Source organism: Sus scrofa, chromosome 2 (genome assembly GCF_054392235.1).
Source record: "Sus scrofa isolate SSC_HxYL_T2T_F1_AM1 chromosome 2, Sscrofa_HxYL_maternal_Yorkshire_Landrace_v2.0, whole genome shotgun sequence".
In the NCBI taxonomy this organism is placed as follows: domain Eukaryota; kingdom Metazoa; phylum Chordata; class Mammalia; order Artiodactyla; family Suidae; genus Sus; species Sus scrofa.
The window spans coordinates 159084610-159101828 of NC_139384.1; the positions used below are offsets into that span (position 1 = coordinate 159084610).

A 17219-nucleotide genomic window follows, 5' to 3' on the forward strand; every position below is an offset into this window, starting at 1 on the left:
GAGGCCAGGGAATGAACCTGCATCCTCATGGATACTAGTTAGGTTCGATTGAGCCACAACGGGAATTCCAAAAAAGGATTTTGATATTTACCACTCCTACTGAGTAACGTGGAGTGTCCTCGACCTGCGTTATCTTTAGAGCTATCAGGGGTCAGCAGGAAGCATTTCCCTTCCATTCCTTTCCAACTATCTCAGGGGCCTTGAGGTGCATCAAGCAGGTGTGGTCTTTGGAAGAAACGTTCCCGTTTCCGTCTGCCATTCAGAGTCCCACTGCCTTCAGAGATGTGTGTTCATACACCGTGAGTGTGGGTGTGTGTGGGGGGGAAATGAAGACAAACACCACAATGCAACATGGGCAGCAGGTCACTCCCGGGCTGAGAACAGGAGTCTCCCACGAGATGCTGCTAGAAAAGAGAGCCCCTCCCCTCCCCCCGCCCCGCACCCCATTCTCCTGAAATTTACCTCCTCTGGTCGGCTCAGCACATGGCCTTCTGGGCCAGTGATTCCCATTTCCAACATCCGGGTTTGCTCCTAGAATGAGAAGAGAGAGAAGTTTTTAGAGGAGCTCAGCCGAGGTTTGGAGAAGTGAGGCCAGTCATTCTAAAGATGCGTTCAAGGGTGAAAAGGAATAAAATGCAGATGGTGAACCAATTTGCGAACTCTATCTGGAGTTGCAGAACAGGGTCGAGTCTTAACTGCAAGGAGAAAAAAGCACTTACGGGTGGATTATTTTATTAAAAGGATGACAGGCTGCCAGAGTACCCATTTTTTCCTACATTATGCATCAAAAGTTGTACCAGCCCCCTCATTCTTCATCTCTTTCAGATACAGACACTTCTAACGTAGTGCGTGCTTAATTCATTTATCCATTCACGCATTTCAAAACCCATTCATGGAGCCAAAGCTATGGGGCACCTCGTCATGGCAGACTCTGGGTGAAGTACTTGAATTAGAGCAAGGAGACCGCTGACCTCATGCAGCTTACAGTTTACTGCTGTTTCTCCAAGTCTGACCCCCCACGACCTGCATCAGACTTGCCTGGGTTACTTTTGCAAACGTGCAGAGGTCGGGCCCTACCCAAGCCTATTAAATCAGAATATGTGAAGTCAAATTCCAGGATTCCGCATTTTAATAAGCCCCTCCGACTTTTTCATGCTCTAAGTATATGGCTTTAGTAAGCAGTTCAGAATGTGACCGGACTAAGTGACGCCTCTCAGCAGCATTACCTGCCTTCGCCTTTTGGCCAAATTCTATTTAACTAGGTTGTGGACGTGGCAGAGTGGCAGGCTGACAGCTCAATTCCTCAGATCTGGCCAGCTTTCCGGAAGAAGCAGGTGGCTGGGCTGGCTGTGAACACACACATAGGCTAATTGGAGCTGGCACAAATCCTCGGCACCAGATCCGCAGTCTTGCAGGCTCACGCTCAAGCTCCGAGGCCAGTTCCCAGGAACCTCAAGCTGGCGATAAAGGAGCAAGTGAGCTGAATAAGGCTTTTGTCTCACGAGGGAATCGAGGAGATGTTCCAAAAGGAAGGCATTCTTCCACCCTGGAAAAGCACTCTCTTCTTTGTGGTTTTCTGTTTCTGATCATTACAAATTTTTTAAAAAAGAAGGGCGACACATAAGCAACCACGAGAAGGGAAACAACCACTGCCTCTTGCTCTCCAGAGCTATTTCCAGCAAAGTATGTGAGTGTCTCATGCTTCCTGTTCCATGGAGCAAAGCCTGGGTTGGACACAGTTTTTTCCAAACACGGGTGAGCAAAGCCACGCAAGGGTGGAGGCATCCAGCTAAAGCGTCTTCTGTCCCACTCGGTGCTCGCGCTCCTCTCATCCAAAAGCGCTGGGATGACACACAGGATGCGTCTCGCTCGAGCAGTGGTCTCCGAGCACACGCCAATCACCAGGGCACCGTTTCCAAAATCATCCTTATTTTCTCCTTGTTATAAAGCTTATTGATGTATAGGTGATTGACAATGTTGCGATCATTGCTGACATACCGCAAAGTGATTCAGGTATGCATGGACACACAACCATCCTCTCTCAGGTTCTTTTCCCACAGAGATGATCACAGAATATTGGATAGAGTTCCCTGCGCTAGACGCAGGTTCCCACTGGCCAATCACTCCATATACTCAGTGTGCACATGCCAACCCAAACCCCCAGCACACCCCCCACCCCCCGGCAAACCGGTCCCCGTTGGTAACCATAAGTTTTTCACAGTCCATGAGTCTGTTTCTGTTCTGCAAAGGAGAACATTTCATTTGTATCCTTTTTTAGATTCCACATGTAAGTGAGAGCATATGATGTGTGTCTTCCACTGTGTGTCTAACCTCACTTATTATAATAATCTCTAAGTCCATCCATGTTGCTGCAAATGGCATGAGTACATCCTTTTTATGGCTGAGTAGTATTCCATTGCATATATGTACAATATCTTTATCCATTCCTCTGTTGATGGACATAGTTAAGTTGCTCCTATGTCTTGGCTATTGTAAATAGTGCTGCAGTGAACATTGGGGTGCATGTATCTTTTCGAATTATGGTTTTCTGTGGATAGATGCCCAGGAGTGGTATCACTGGATCATCTGGTAGTTCTGTTTTCAGTTTGTTGAGGAACCTCCGTACTGTTTCCCTTGACCTCCTGAGTCAGTATTTCTGGAACGTGGATAATCCAAAGGATCCTTCTTTAAGCTCCAAGAGTGAATCTGGTGATCTGAGCACATTGGGAAGGTCTGTTCTCAAGGCCATGGTGTCCTGACCACTGGAAGGTTAAGAATGGCCCATGAAGACCTGTGGGTGCCACCTGACATGAGCTGGGGAGGTGCAAGCCCTCTGAGGCAATGACGGCTGCTGAAATGACACCACAGCTTCCGAGGCTCCATGAGAAAAGGGACCCTGTCCTTTTCACCTTCCCCCTCCAAGGTCTGGTACATAGAAGACGCTCGGAATATATCTGTTCGATGAAGAGCTGAAGATGCGGTACTCTCAGATTGCCCTGCCAGCTTCAGACCTTTGAAAAGCCCCTTGTTGATACCCAGAGGAAATATTTTTTTCTCCCTCTTTAGTCACTTTGCATAAAGCGTGGCAAGACCCTCCCAGTACAGCAGCTGCCTTCATTTAAACAATGTGATAAAATCTTTCAGCTGGAGCTAAATTTAATAAACACACACACAAGGAATTCATCCAAATGGAAACATGCCCTTATTCTTTTCCTGACTGAGAAGAGATTATCCCAAGCTAGGGAAGGGGGGCGGTGAGAAAACCAGAGACACTTCTGTGCTCAGGAGCCACAAGAGGAAGCTGGAGAGGGAGCTCTGTCCCTGGAGCCCATTCGCCCCTCCCTCCCCCGTAGAGTGTAGGATGGAGAAGCAGGGAGTCTGGTTGCTGGGGCACCTGGAGGGAGGGTTGGGGCATCTGCTGCTGCTCTGAAACCTTGGCGAAAGGGGAGGAAGGGCAGCTCCAACCCCACCAGGATGCCTCCCGTGGGAGCAAGGCATGGGGGCCTTCTCTGAAAAGTGATTTTATCACCTGGGTGGGCGGGGGCCTGAGTCATTACCCTCCTGGGTCCTAAGCGAGGGGCAAGAGGACCCTGAGCTTATGTCCTCCACTAGTGAGACAGCAGTCAGGGGCTGACATCCCCCCAGCTGGAGCTCTCAGGCGGCCTGCAGCTGGGCTGGTGGACAGAGTCCCTGAGGCTCCGTCTCTGCGGAAAGATGCTCCCACAGGCGCATCATCCGACAACATAAGACTGTGTTCTCCCAGTCGCCGGCTGCCATCCCTGGGCTGGAGACCTGGTCCTTCAGAGCCTCAATGGTCTCATTCTGCAGAAATGGGAGGAGCACGGGCGCCATCTAGAAAAGGCTGGTGACGATTAGATGGGAGCCCACGAGAGTCCTGCCCAGCGGCCGGCACACAGCAGCACGCTTCCCCACAGCCCTGCCGACTGCATTCCCCACGTCCCGGACAACTCCGAGCACAGCCTGGGGACTCGAGAACTCTGGAAAGCATCCACTTCGGCTCCCCTCTACAGCCTGGCGCCTGGCACAAAGCACTCAGGAAATAGTCTTCGCAAGAAGGAAGGATGGTTTCTTGCTGTTACTGTTATCAACTGGCCTGAGAGAGCTGACGCTCTTTGCTGGCTGCTTCCTCCCAGTGGGAGCCAAGCCCAGCACTTCTGAGATAAACAAAACCCTGACGAAGACACATCTGTGCATCGAGCCCATTAAGCCACCCGGGAGACGAGGGAGAAGTGCTTTCTGCTTCCCTACAGATGGTCCGTCGGGGCCTCGGGCCCCTCGCTTTCATCACTCTTTCCTCACATTTCTCAATATGATTTCTAGGAAACCAGTGGGACGTCGGATCCCCACAAGACCTGAATTCTTTATTATCTAAGGATGTGAGTTCACAGTCCTAGATCAGATTTCCAGCTTCTGGGAAAAGCTGTCTTTGAGCTGTCTGTTCTTTAGGCTGGAGAAGGGCACGTAGCTTGCACTCATTTTCAAAACAGAATCACGATGCTTTCCCACTAAATGGCCCGACCTGAAAAACCTCCTCTTCCAGGATGGCTTTTCTGTACCCCGGCAGGGCCCTGGGGATCTTCTCTTTTCTCTTCGCCTGTATATTGCCCTCCTGTTTCCTCTTCTTAGACTGGGGGACGCTTGAGGTCAGCTTCTTTTTTTTTTTTTTTTTTTTGGTCTTTTTGCTTTTTCTAGGGCCGCTCTTGTGGCACATGGAGTTCCCAGGCTAGGGGTCCAATCGGAGCTGTAGCCACCAGCCTATGCCAGAGCTACAGCAACACGGGATCCGAGCCGCATCTGCGACCTACACCACAGTTTAGAGCCACGCTGGATCGTTAACCCACTGAGCAAGGCCAGGGAGCGAACCTGCAACCTCATGGTTCCTAGTCAGGTTCGTTAACCACTGCACCATGACGGGAACTCCAGGGCAGCTTCTGTCCTAAGCAAGGTACTTGGGGTGAGGGGTGCCTTGCACGTGCTGAGAGCTCAGACGACACTGAGGAAATGAGAAAATAAATGGGATGCAGAGCCTCGCTGCAGCAAAAAGTGACCTCCTGGGAGCTGCGCCGTCTTACCTGGGCAATGATGTCCCCATTCTCAGCGTGCACCTGAGCGATGGCCCCCAGCTCTCCCAAACAGGTGAAAATCTCGTACAGCTGCAACAGAAATGCGTCTTTGTCACCTTCGCAAGGCAAGAGGCTTTGAGCAACCTCATGCAAGGACCAACCACGAGAGCCACGGCCAAAATAAATGGGACCGACCGGAGGAAATAAGTGACAAGGGCAGAAATACAGACTAAAGCAAGCACCACCAAAGAGGAGTGCTAATCCGAAGGAACTTGTGGAAACTGTCCGTGGAAGGCAGCTATCTGTCTCCTAGGCAGACAGGGCACACCTCTGACAAAGGGCTCCCGGTGGCTCTACTCTGCTTCCCTTCACACACCTTAAGTGGAATCCTTTCCCACTGAGCTCAAAGAGAGCTTCAGAATCCTTCTTAACACTCCCGAAAGGCACTGCAGCCTGGCCCAGTGCTAAAAAAGCAGAAACCTCCATCGCTTAGCCTGTCAGGGGCAGGGGGCCCTCCATCTCCCGGCCAGGAGGTCTGGGGATTCATGCTGGGTATTTCTTCTGGACAGCTGAGCTTTGCAACCAACACACCCCAGGCCTTTTGTAGGAAGAGAGCCCCGGCAGAGGACCTGCCTTAACCCTACAAGGCTGGGCAGCCACACCTTCCCTGAGCTCCTCGGGCGCGTGGCGTTTGTTTGGCAGATGGAGATTTAGACATGCCCTTCTTCCTGTCCTTTTCTATTATTTATTTGCTTTTTTATTAAAGCATAGTTGATCTGCAACGTTGTGTCAATTTCTGCTGTACAGCAAGGTGACCCTGTCACACATACATACACATTCTTTGTCTCAGATCATCTTCCTCTTGTCCTTTGCAGAAGGCTGCTGCCAGTGGAAATTCTAGCTCCCCGTCCGCCCTGCCCCGGGCACCCTGCCCGTTCGCTTATTTAAAGCAGCGTGGATGGCAAGGACCTCCAGAAGCATTCCCGCCCCGAGTCTCCCACACCAACCACAGTGACTCATGCGCAAAGAGCCAAGGTCACTGGCAAGGTAGGACAGTCCCCCGGAAACCCCAGCCACACGGGATGGGTCATTACCTCGGTGTTGGACACTTGATACAAATCCTTATAGGCCATGTAAACCATGAAGGAATTCACCCCTGCAGGAGACGGAAGAGGACTTATCAGGACCCGATACAGCCAGGGTGCCCATTCTTTTGCCCCCAGAGCCCCGAGGGCATCTGGGCCCCCACCCACACACACACTCACTCCCCACCCACACACACACGTTTTCAGGTCCTAAGCGCCTAGTTGCAGTCTGAACACATCTCTGCTCCCAGCACTGTCTTAGCCTTTCTCGAGGACGCCACTCTTAGATAACAGGAATGGCTGGTCTTCGAAGTGAAAATGAGAGAGGTTAAAAACCCCTAACCTCACAGGTACCAGCTGTGTGACCTGATGGCACACGTCGACCTCTCCTGACCTCAGTTTCTTTCTCTGTACAATGGGCAGCTGTGCTCGGAGATGCAGAGCAGAGACTTTGGGTGATCTACTGCTTACTCGTCTATGGGCTACTTATTCTGAGCCTCAGGGTCTCCAACTGCAAAGTAAGGCTAGTAATCCCTGCCCCATGGGGCTCCTGGAAGGACCAAGAAGGATGGTATAAACAGAGGTAAAGGGCCTAGATCCCAGGGGTACCTACACCCAGCATCCAGGCTCAAGGTTCCAGGGTCCCGGCATGAAGAAGTGACCCCTGGGAGGGGAGAAAGGCGAGGGGGAAGGCAGTAGGGCATGTCCAGGCTCACCTTTGTCCTTGATGAGGCCCTGCACCTCCTGCTTGACGCTGTCACTCCAGTGGGTGATGTCCACGTGCAGGGAGTAGTCACAGCAGCTCTTGCCATCCGCCCACTCCCGCCACTTCTCATAGGCCTCCGTCAGGCTGGACTCAGGCTCAGGCACCACGTGGTCAACTGAAGGACAGAGGCCCCACACCAGTGACTCACTGACACAACCTGGGGTCCCCTCTGCACAGGTCTGTTCCTGCTTGCTTAGCTATGGCAGCAAAACCCCTAATGCCTGAACATAGATTAACCCGAGAGAGTGTTCCTGGGTGGTTTCAAGGTTGCTGGTGAGTCACCTGTCACTCAGCTATGAGATCCTGGGCAAATGACTAGCTTCTCTAAAGCTCCATTGTCTCATCCTTAAAACAGGTACCAGATGGAGTGGGAGGATGGGGGGTCATAGTGCCTCCCCTCCTGGTTTAAGGGATCAAATTGGAAAAGGCATGGAAAGCTTCACTTGATGCCTGGCACACAGTAAGTGCTCAATAAATGGTAGCTCTCAATTAATGAGGGCCTACTGTGTGCCCTTATTACCGGTACTACAGAAGCCACTGCTGGTGGTCAGAGCCAGAATCCGTTCCATGGGCAGAAGAAGGGCTTTAACGTTAGACCATGAGAGAGAGACATTGCTGTGTTTACTGCCCCAGCGAAGAGCTGGTGTCAATTAAGTGAATCGGACACTGCACTTGTAGATCTTATTTCCACCTAAACTCTGTGCCAAGGTTTTTTGTTTTTTGTTTTTTTTTTTTTTTGCAGCCCAAACCCACTGTTGCAGTACCTGCAATGGTGGACAATATTTTCTTAAAAGAATAACATCTACAGCAACAACAAAGGCAAAAGTGACTTTCACCGCTCCCCATGCAGTTGAGAGAAAAAGTATGAATTGGTACAATTTTCCTAAGAACAATTTTGAGATGTCTATCAAAAACCTTGACATTTATCATGCCTTGCCTTGACAATTTTTCCTGTGCCTAAGAATTAGCCCTAAGGAAATAAACACAGCTGTATGTAAAATCTCAGTTCTCAAGATGTTTGCCACTATTTATATATTTAAGTAAGTGAAAAACTGGAAACAAGGTTTCTTGCAATATGGAAGTCTGGTTAAAGACATAAATTGTGGCACCTTCATAAAACAATGTTACAAGTCCATTTAAAATCTAGTAGAATAAAAATAAATGAATGGAAAGACATCTGTGACATATTAAGCAGTGAAAATGGAAAGCTAAAGCTCAGTATGTTTATTATAAACCTATTTTTGGTAAATAAAAAAGAATACATAAAAAAGAACACATAGCCAAAGTGTATCTGTGAAGTGTGATTTATGGGCTTTCTTTGCTTCTGGCATATCTAGGGCTTTTTTTTCTTTCTTTCTTTCTTTCTTTTTTTTTTTTTTTTTTTGCTTTTTAGGGCCACACCCATGGTATATGTAAGTTCCCAGGCTAAGGGTCGAATTGGAGCTGCAGCTGCTGGCCACAGCCACAGCCACAGCAACACAGGATCCAAGCCATGTCTGCGACCTACACCACAGCTCATGGCAATGCCAGATCCTTAACCTGCTAAGTGAGACCAAGGATGGAACCCACATCCTCATGGATACTAGTCGGATTCATCTCCTCTGCGCCACAACAGGAACTCCCCCTAGGGCTTTTAAATTATCTAAGAACGGAGTTTGCTAAATTACCTAAGAATGGAGTTCTCAGCGGGTAAAGGACCCAGAGCTGTCACTGCAGGGGCTTGGGTCGCCACTGTGTCGAGGGTTCAACCCCTGGCCCAGGAACTTCCACATGCTGTGGGTGCAGCCAAAAAAAATTACCCATGAAGGATAGGTACACTTGTGTGGTTCTTTGCATGCTCTCCTCTCTTGTCAGTGGAACTCTGACTTTCCTCCAGCACCTGCCCTGATGCCCAAGCCCAAGCTGATGCACGTGCCCAGGGTTCTGCACAGGTCCAGCTCCTCAGCCACAGGGCAGAAAGCCAGGGCAAGAGACCTCACGTCCTCAGCCTTCTAGCACATGCAGCCCCGTGCACTGCCGGAAAGCAAAGGCTTGAGTTACGTTCCTGATGCCTGGAGCTGCCCCAGGGCTCTTGTTGGCAGGCAGCTGCCGAGAAGTCAGCTGGCTCCCTCCGCTTGGCCAGAGAAAGGCTCTGGTCTCCCAGAATTGCACCTTTTATGGCACTGATGCCATTTTCCTGGGTTTCCACACCCACATAGCTGAAGCTGAACCCTGCCACTGCTCCTGGCAAAAGGAAGCCAAAGACGGCCCAGGCTGTTTTGAGCTCCTGCGTGGCTGTTTATGGGGGTAAACAGTGCTCTTGCTGACCAAGCTGGGGGCGGGAGCCAATTCACTGGGATTCCTCTGGGGCCAGAAGGACTCCTCCAGCATGCCATCGGCTCAGTAATCCAATGGCAGGCAACTCCCTAGGTTTCTTTGGAATTGCCAAAGTGCCCAGAAAAACAAAACAAAGCAGGAAAGAACAGACCAGACACCAGTGACCACCACCACTGAAGCCTCCCAAGCTCTCAAGCACTGCCTGCCTCCTTAACATCCTCAGCGGGTGCTTCTCAGACCCACTGGCACGGCTCTGCCTGGACCCTCCACCGCTCGTGCTTCCAACCCTAGGTAGAAGTTGTCAAAGTCCTTTTTGCCTGCCATCCAAAACTTTTTCAGGCCACTTTCCCCAGGGACTGGCCCAGAGAGAAGGGCCCATGCCCCACCCACACCCTGCCTACGGCAGACAAGACCGAACAGCTGCTTGCAAGGTCATGAGCCGCATGGATCGCCACTCTTCCACTCCCCGGAGCCCCTCGCACACGTTCCACGGGTGTGTCAAGTTGGGGGACTTACTGATCATGGTGGTGCCCCCCGCCAAGGCCGCCTTGGTCCCTTGGAAGAAGTCGTCCACCGTGGTCATCCCCTTGTAGGGCATCTGGAAGTGGGTGTGGACGTCTATGCCCCCGGGGAGCACCATCTTCCCATTGGCTTCGATGGTCTTCACTCCTCCAGGGACAATCAGATTGTCTCCAATTTGCCTGGTGAGACAGGGGACAGCCGGCAATTGAAAGACGCGAAGAGCATGATGAGGTTTTAGACGTTATAATTTATGTTCATCAAAGTCGTCTTTCAAGTGAGTCCCAAGCTTAGCCATCTGGAAACAAAGGCGGGTACACATCACAGAAACCAACTTGTTATGATAACATATTGAATATAGTTCCCTGTGCTGCACAGCAGGATCTTGTCGTGTACCTATTTTATGTATTTTAGAGAGTGTCTGTTAACCCCAAATTCCTCATTTATCCCTCCCCTCTTTCCCTTTTGGTAACTCTAAGTTTGTTTTCTGTCTGTGAATCTGTTTCTGTTTTGCAAATAGGTTCATTTGTATCATTTTTTTAGATTCCACATGTAAGCATATCCTGTGATGTTTCTCTTTCTCTGACTTACTTCACTTAGTATAATTATCTCTCAGTCCGTATGCAGAATGCAATTTTCATACAGACAAAACACTCCGAGCTTAGTACTTGACCCCTGTGGTTAGCCTGTGTCTAGGATATAGGACGTATAATAAATACTTTTTAGTAAGTGCTTTTATTATCTTCCTCATTTTGTCCTTTAAGGGTAAGAAAGAAGACTTGCCATAGGACTGGAAGAGTGAAATAATGGACTCTAAGGAGAGATTGCGAGAGGTCATGAATGGGTGTGTGGACTTTGCTATCTACCAAGTAGGTTCACCTGTGCTCTTAACAACAAAAGGAATCTTTTTTTGGCACCCCAGTCTTCCCTCCCCGTTCCACCTTTCCCTGCCAATGTATCTGTCAATCACAGCCAAGGGCAGATTCTCAAAGAGGACGTTAAAGATACAGATGCCTACACCAGCTGCTTTGGTGTCATCAGCATCTCAGTCGAAGCTTCAAGCCAAGGAAGGTGATTAGGATAACTTTCACCAGACTCAGCTTCACCCAAGAAGGTCCAGAGCATCCCAGCAGGGAAGCGAGGGGGAGACCTGGGTGGGGAGGAAGCCAACGGCACCCCACACAAGACAAATGACAAAGACAGCTACTCCTTGCCCAGCATAACCTCAGGGCCATCCGGTGCTTCTCAGTCCCCATTCCTTATTTAAACATCCAGTGCATTCCAGGTAGACTGATGACTCACAAGGCTCTGCAGTATCAGGAAGCATCTTCCCCCTTGGGGCTGGGTGTGCCCCACTGCCAGGAGCATGAATACCTTCACCTTTCGTTCAAAGCCAACCAAGAAAGACACCCTCTTGGGGGAAGAAGTCCAGCCCTGGCCTGACAGAAATCTAAGTTCTACAACTAAAATGAAGTCTTTCTGACATCTCTAAGGGCTCGCCCTTACCACCTCACCACGGGGCCGTTCCAGAGCCACCACAATTCAAAACACACTGTGGAAAAACGCAGCCGTGACTGTAACTCCCTTCTAGTCCAGATTCTGGCCAGTGTGCTCCCATTTTCCTCTCTCGCCGATCTATCTCTGAGGGAAAATGAGGACCAAGGGCTGGAAGGGTTGCCCGGCTTGTGTGAGTCTATGCAGGTATGTTTCCACCCACTTTTGATGAGTGACATAACATCCACGCTGAAACAGAAATGCCTCCCCTGTCTCTCCGCTGAATCAACGGAGGTCGCATTAATCCTTGAAGGTGTAGCTTCCATCCCACCTCTTTGGTCAGGTTCCTAGTGACAGCCAGATCTAATCATTAAGAGTACGGCTCTGCCCTGGATGCGGGCTATCTGGATTCACAGTCTTGACTCTGTTAACACTTACTTTATGACATTGGCCAACTTACTTCACCTCACCATGGCTCAGTTCCTTCATCTGTAATAACATATTAAAGGTGCCTCCTCCAAATGTAAATTCACACAACCACTATGGAAAACAGTATGCAGACACCTCAGAAAACTAAATATTGAACTACCACATGACCCAGCAACCCCACTCCTGTGAACATCCGGACAAAACTTTCATTCAAAAAGATACATGTACCGGCATGTTCACTGCAGCACTATTCATAATAGCCAAGACATGGAAACAACCCAAATGTCCATCAGCAGATGATTGGATTAGGAAGATGTGGTATATATACACAATGGAATACTAGTCAGCCATAAAAAGAACACAATAATGCCATTTGCAGCAACATGGATGGAACTAGAGACTCTCATACTGAGTGAAGCCAGAAAGAGAAGGACAAATACCACATGATATCACTTATATCTAGAATCTAATATATGGTACAGATGAACCTTTCCACAGAAAAGAAACTCATGGACTTGGAGAACAGACTTGCGGTTGCCATGAGGAAGGGGGAGGGAGTGGGAGGACCTGGGAATTTGGGGTTAAAAGATGCAAACTATTGCATTTGGACTGGATAAACAATGACATCCTGCCGTATAGAACAGGGAACTATATCTAATCAATTGTGATGGAACATGGAGGATATGTGGAAAAAAAGGATATATATATATATATATATATATATATATATATGGTTGGTCACTTTGCTGTGCAGCAGAAATTGACAGAACATTGTAAATCAACTATAATAGGAAAACTAAAAAGCTTAAAAAATACCTCCTCCATAGGTTTGTTGTGTAGATTAAATGTTAATATGTGTTAAGCCCATACAACTGTCAGACACATAAAAATTCCATAAGTATCCGCTGTGATAATTAATAACCATCCTAGTCTCACACAGTCCTCTCCTTCCTCTGGACCTCATCTATTCTACTACTTTAATACTTGATATTGACATTATCCGGTAATGCCATGTGCTCTGCATGCACAGATATGTCAGTTCCCCTAAAAGACTGCAGGTCCCCGGGGAAAGACAGCACAGTGATTTGGGGCCCAGTGACAGCATATGACACAGTATTTGTCCAGTGTCTGAGACAATAGCTTTGCACACAGCAGGCACTCCATACATCTTCACAGGCAAACAACTCTGTAAAAACAGGAGAAAAAAAAAATTTTTTTTTTTTTTTTGGCTTGGAGGAAATTATTTCTGTTTTACGCTCCATGAGTTAAGAATGTGGTTGGAGCTACATCGAATTACGGGATGAAGATCACGTTGGTACACCCGCTCTCCACCCCCAACACACATCTGATGCTTAAATTCCTTCTATCACATCCTTGGCAAGCGACCTTCCAGTCTATGTCCATAGAGACGGTGAAGAGGATTCAGTTTACATATTCAGCTACAGTAAGAGATGCCTGAACCGCTGTGTGAAGATGGATCTGAGGCTGAACTTAAGGCTCAACTGCAAAAAGTTCGGCAATCGATTAGTGATGTTTGCCATCAGCTCCAGAGGAGGAAGGAGCATGAGGTACTAAATGTTTTTCCAACCCTGAAAATCGCTAAATAAGGGAACACACTTCCTCCAGGGAGAGTGGACTAGAGACAATAATTTTTTAATAAGAAAAAACACACAAAATTAATTGTAGCTTATATTTGGAAGCAAGTATTGTTTTACATTGGTTGGCTGGTCTAATAATTCCATTTTTCCTTTTTCAAATATGAAAAAGTATTTACGCCAACTGGCAAGGCAACGAAACATGATTATCTTCATTCTTGCATTTGTTTATTTATTCACTCATCTATTCACCCATTCACCCATTCATTCAATGCACTGGTTAATATGTTGATCTTCAGCAAGTTATTTCTTCTCTCTGCCCCTCTTTTCCTGTATCCTTCTCTGAAAAGAGGGCAGTAAAAGTACTTCATAGGACTGCTGGTGGATTAAAAGAGATAAGGCTTGTAAACCATTTAACACAGTGCCTGGCACATACCAAGCCTTTATGTGCTAAGTGCTGGGTTAGGTGGTGCAGATGCAGAGAAGAACAGGGCGTGGTCCCTGCTCTCAAGGGGGCCTAACAGGGTCAGAACTGCTATGCCTGATAAAATCACAGATGGCCTAGATGTGGGGGGCTGCTCAGGAAGGTGTGTCCACAGAAAGTTCTCTCTAAGCCAAGGTCTCCAACATAAGTAAGCACTCTATTACCAGAATCTTAAGCTAGCCAATGAAGTTAAATAATATAAAAACAAAATTGATCCCTGGCCTCGCGCACTGGGTTAAGGATCTGGCGTTGCTGTGAGCTGTGGTCTAGGCTGCAGACATGGCTCAGATCCCACGTTGCTATGGCTGTGGTGTAGGCCAGCAGCTGCAGCTCTGATTCCACCCCTAGCCTGAGAACTTCCATATGCCACAGGTGTGGCCCTAAAAAGACCAAAAAATAATAATAATAACAAATTAAAAAATAAAATAAATAAAAATAAAACTGAACGAGGCCAGGGATAATTCATAGGGTGGGTTGGCTATACCAGTTGAATATAATATCTTATCAGTGTGAGGAAGTACCCTGCTTTGCGTGATGAAAGACTATGTGTAAATCAAACCCTTTTTTAAAAGTGTCTATGCACGGGAACTGCACATAAAGGGGACCTGGCTATGCCCCTTACAGGCGACCAAGAGCAAATCATTTTGTAAAGTAATTGTAGACCCCTAAATCTAATTGGAAATCGGAAATGTATGTACTGTCGGTGCTCTGCCCATCTGAATCTGCCCTCAGCCAAGTTCAGTTTAAACGCCCTTTCCACCCCAAAACCTTCCAGGCAGGGATTTCTCCTCTCTTGGCACATCTAAGTTACGTATTCTCATCAGAACTCCTTTGGGATGTATCACGCTAGGCCTTCTATTTTGAGAGTGCTGTAACTGGTGGACTTTTTCAGTAACCTTAAGGACAGCAGTCACAGCTCCCACTTCTCCAGGACACAGAGAGGGCCGACCACAGGAGCCTGCCCAGCAGGGCCCTCAGTGTCATTCCGGTGCCTGAATTCAGGTTTTTCACTTCATTCATGCAACCCAAGTGGATGAAGGCTAGCTCCCATGTTAAGGTGCTATGTGCAGCCAGACTGGAGAGCTAAAATAAAGTCTCATCTTTAAAAAGAAGGAGAAAGGAAACATACGGCAGTGGTCTAGAAAGCAAAAGCGAAGCAGGTCTCTTTCTGAGCTTCTAAGGAAGAGAGCTCAACAAGATAAATACAGAGAAAGGTTCTATATACGTACTTAATTAAGCCATCTTCCATGTAAATATCAGCATAAAAGGACTGATCATCGTTGACAATTCTGCCTCCTTTGATCAGAAGACGGTCACTCTAGAAAAGAAAGCAAACAGGAGTCATTGTCACAGCCAGGATTGCAAAGCATGGTCCACCGCGATGTCTCCTGGTCATCACTTCACAGGTTTAGCAGGAACCATTCTCTTAAGACGTCTCTGGGTTCAAGGCACTCTGTTTTTGAGCTAGGTGTAGCTGTTGGGGTCCTGTCTTTCTTGTTCGCCCTGAATTCAAATTATTCTGGAGTTTCAGAAAGCACTAAATACACGAAGTGAGATAACCTCCACCTCAGTGCCTAGAGCCCTGCCTGGTCTGGTATTCTGCTGGCACTCAAGAGTGATCCTCAAAACAGAACTTAGGATCGGGCATACAGTGAAACAGCCCTCATCAGCCTTTATATGTCAGAGGGATCATGTTATATACAATTCAGGAGACTTACACGTATGGACACGTGCACACAAAGTCGTGGAATGTGTAAGAAAACCACCTGACAGGAAAAAGAAGGAACTATACTATAGTATTTAACTCAAGATGGAGAAAAGTACGCAGGATTTATGTCTGCCTCATTATACTCAGTATTTCTCACATTCTGTGAAATACATGTCTTTATTGCCTTTACTATGAAAAACTACCTTTTCTTGCTTTTCCAACTTTATTTAGAAAACCAAATCCAGGTCCCAGTGCCCCTGTGCCTTCCCCAGCCCCAGCTATAATTTACATAACTTAGAGACAGTAAAAAAAAATTGCTTTTCTTATGAGAAGAGTCTTTTTAAACATTATAACTCAGACAAAGTTTGGATAAGGGATCCAGCTGGAAACAAGGCACACATACTCTGAAGCTGCTGATGAAACATAAATATATATTTTATGTATAAATCAGGAGAGAGAGAAATCGGTGCTAGCTTTAGAGATCACAGATTTCGTTAAGTGAACAGAGCATAGGCCAGAGTATGAAGAACGGATGCAGCTTTGTTGGGTTCATGGAGCAGAAGAGAATTCTTAGGAGCCCGGTTGACTGGGATTATAGCCTGAAAAAGCATGGCAGGCTACAGTTTGTTAAGAATTCAACATGTAGACTTCAACTCCATCCATCCACCCATCCACCCACCCACCAATCCATCCATCCATTCCTTCATCCATCCATCCATCCATCCATTCATTATTCATTAATCCACTCCCTCAGCAAGTAATTATTTAATATTCATTAATAAAAAGGTGGGAAGGATGCCATTTTGAACGAGCCACACCAGGTCACTGCCTTGCTGGAGCTTAGAGGGGAAATCTAACTATAAAGAAATATAAAGTCATCAAAATAGTTAAAACAACATAAAAGTGTATTAGGTACCACAAAATATGGGGGAGTAGGGCTTGTTCAAAGAGTAGCTGGAAAAGGCCTTTGCCAGGAAGATCAGTTTAGCTGGGGAAGAGCAAGCAGAGGGAACAGTAAAAAGAGGCCCAGAGGTAGGAAGAAGCTGTTTTCTTTGTAAACCTCAGAAAGATCAGTGTGGAGGAGCTCAGGGGTCCTGGGGGAAGTGGCATGAGGTGAGGCTGCAGGGCAGGCACTGGCTTCCAAGGGACACAGCTTGTATGGGAGGAAGCCTCACAAGTAGGCTTTAGAAATCAAAGGGTGTGACGTTTGCATTGTGGCTCAGTGGTAATGAACCCAACCAGGATCCATGAGGACAGGGGTTCGATCCCTGGCCTCGCTCAGTGGGTTAAGGATCTGGGGTTGCCGTGAGCTGTATGAAGGTTGCAGATGCAGATGGGATCCCAAGTTGTTGGGGCTGTGGCGTAGACCCTCAGCTACAGCTCTGATTTGACCTCCTAGCCTGGGAACCTCCATATGCTACAGGTGAAGCCAAAAAAAGAAAGGAAAAAAAAAGGGAAGGAAGGAAGGGATCAGAGAGTGTGAACAGGGCCAGAAAATGAGAATTCCAGCTGGGTCTCTACCAGGGATACAGCCAATTACCACTTAATCTCTCCTGCTTCCAAGGTATTGAGTGAGAGTAGAAAATTTCATCATGCTGCATCATCGGGGGGAGGGGGGTGGATTTTCAAAGAAACAGATCACCTAGGTGTTGAGAAAAAACCTGCGTCCATGGCAGAGAAGATGCACTAATGAGGTCAAAAGCCAACTCCACCACACGAGATCTCCTAGCCCCTCTCAG

At 47.7% G+C, this 17219-nt stretch overlaps 1 protein-coding gene across 3 annotated transcripts in view; it reads right to left on the reverse strand.

The window, feature by feature from the left end:
- The window catches only part of DPYSL3 (dihydropyrimidinase like 3), a 114779-nt gene that overhangs the window by 19983 nt on the left and 77577 nt on the right, over positions 1 to 17219 (reverse strand). For all 3 annotated transcript variants that reach the window (XR_014839020.1, XM_003124066.7, XM_085014957.1), the window contains exons 2-7: positions 15002 to 15090; positions 9768 to 9952; positions 6886 to 7050; positions 6179 to 6240; positions 5094 to 5174; positions 463 to 531 (exon numbers count right to left, since the gene is read on the reverse strand). Coding sequence is in view for 2 of the 3 variants with exons in the window: in XM_003124066.7 (XP_003124114.5) it covers positions 463 to 531; positions 5094 to 5174; positions 6179 to 6240; positions 6886 to 7050; positions 9768 to 9952; positions 15002 to 15090 (651 nt within the window). In the remaining variant the exon portion in view is untranslated. The remainder of the gene's footprint in view (positions 1 to 462; positions 532 to 5093; positions 5175 to 6178; positions 6241 to 6885; positions 7051 to 9767; positions 9953 to 15001; positions 15091 to 17219) is intronic.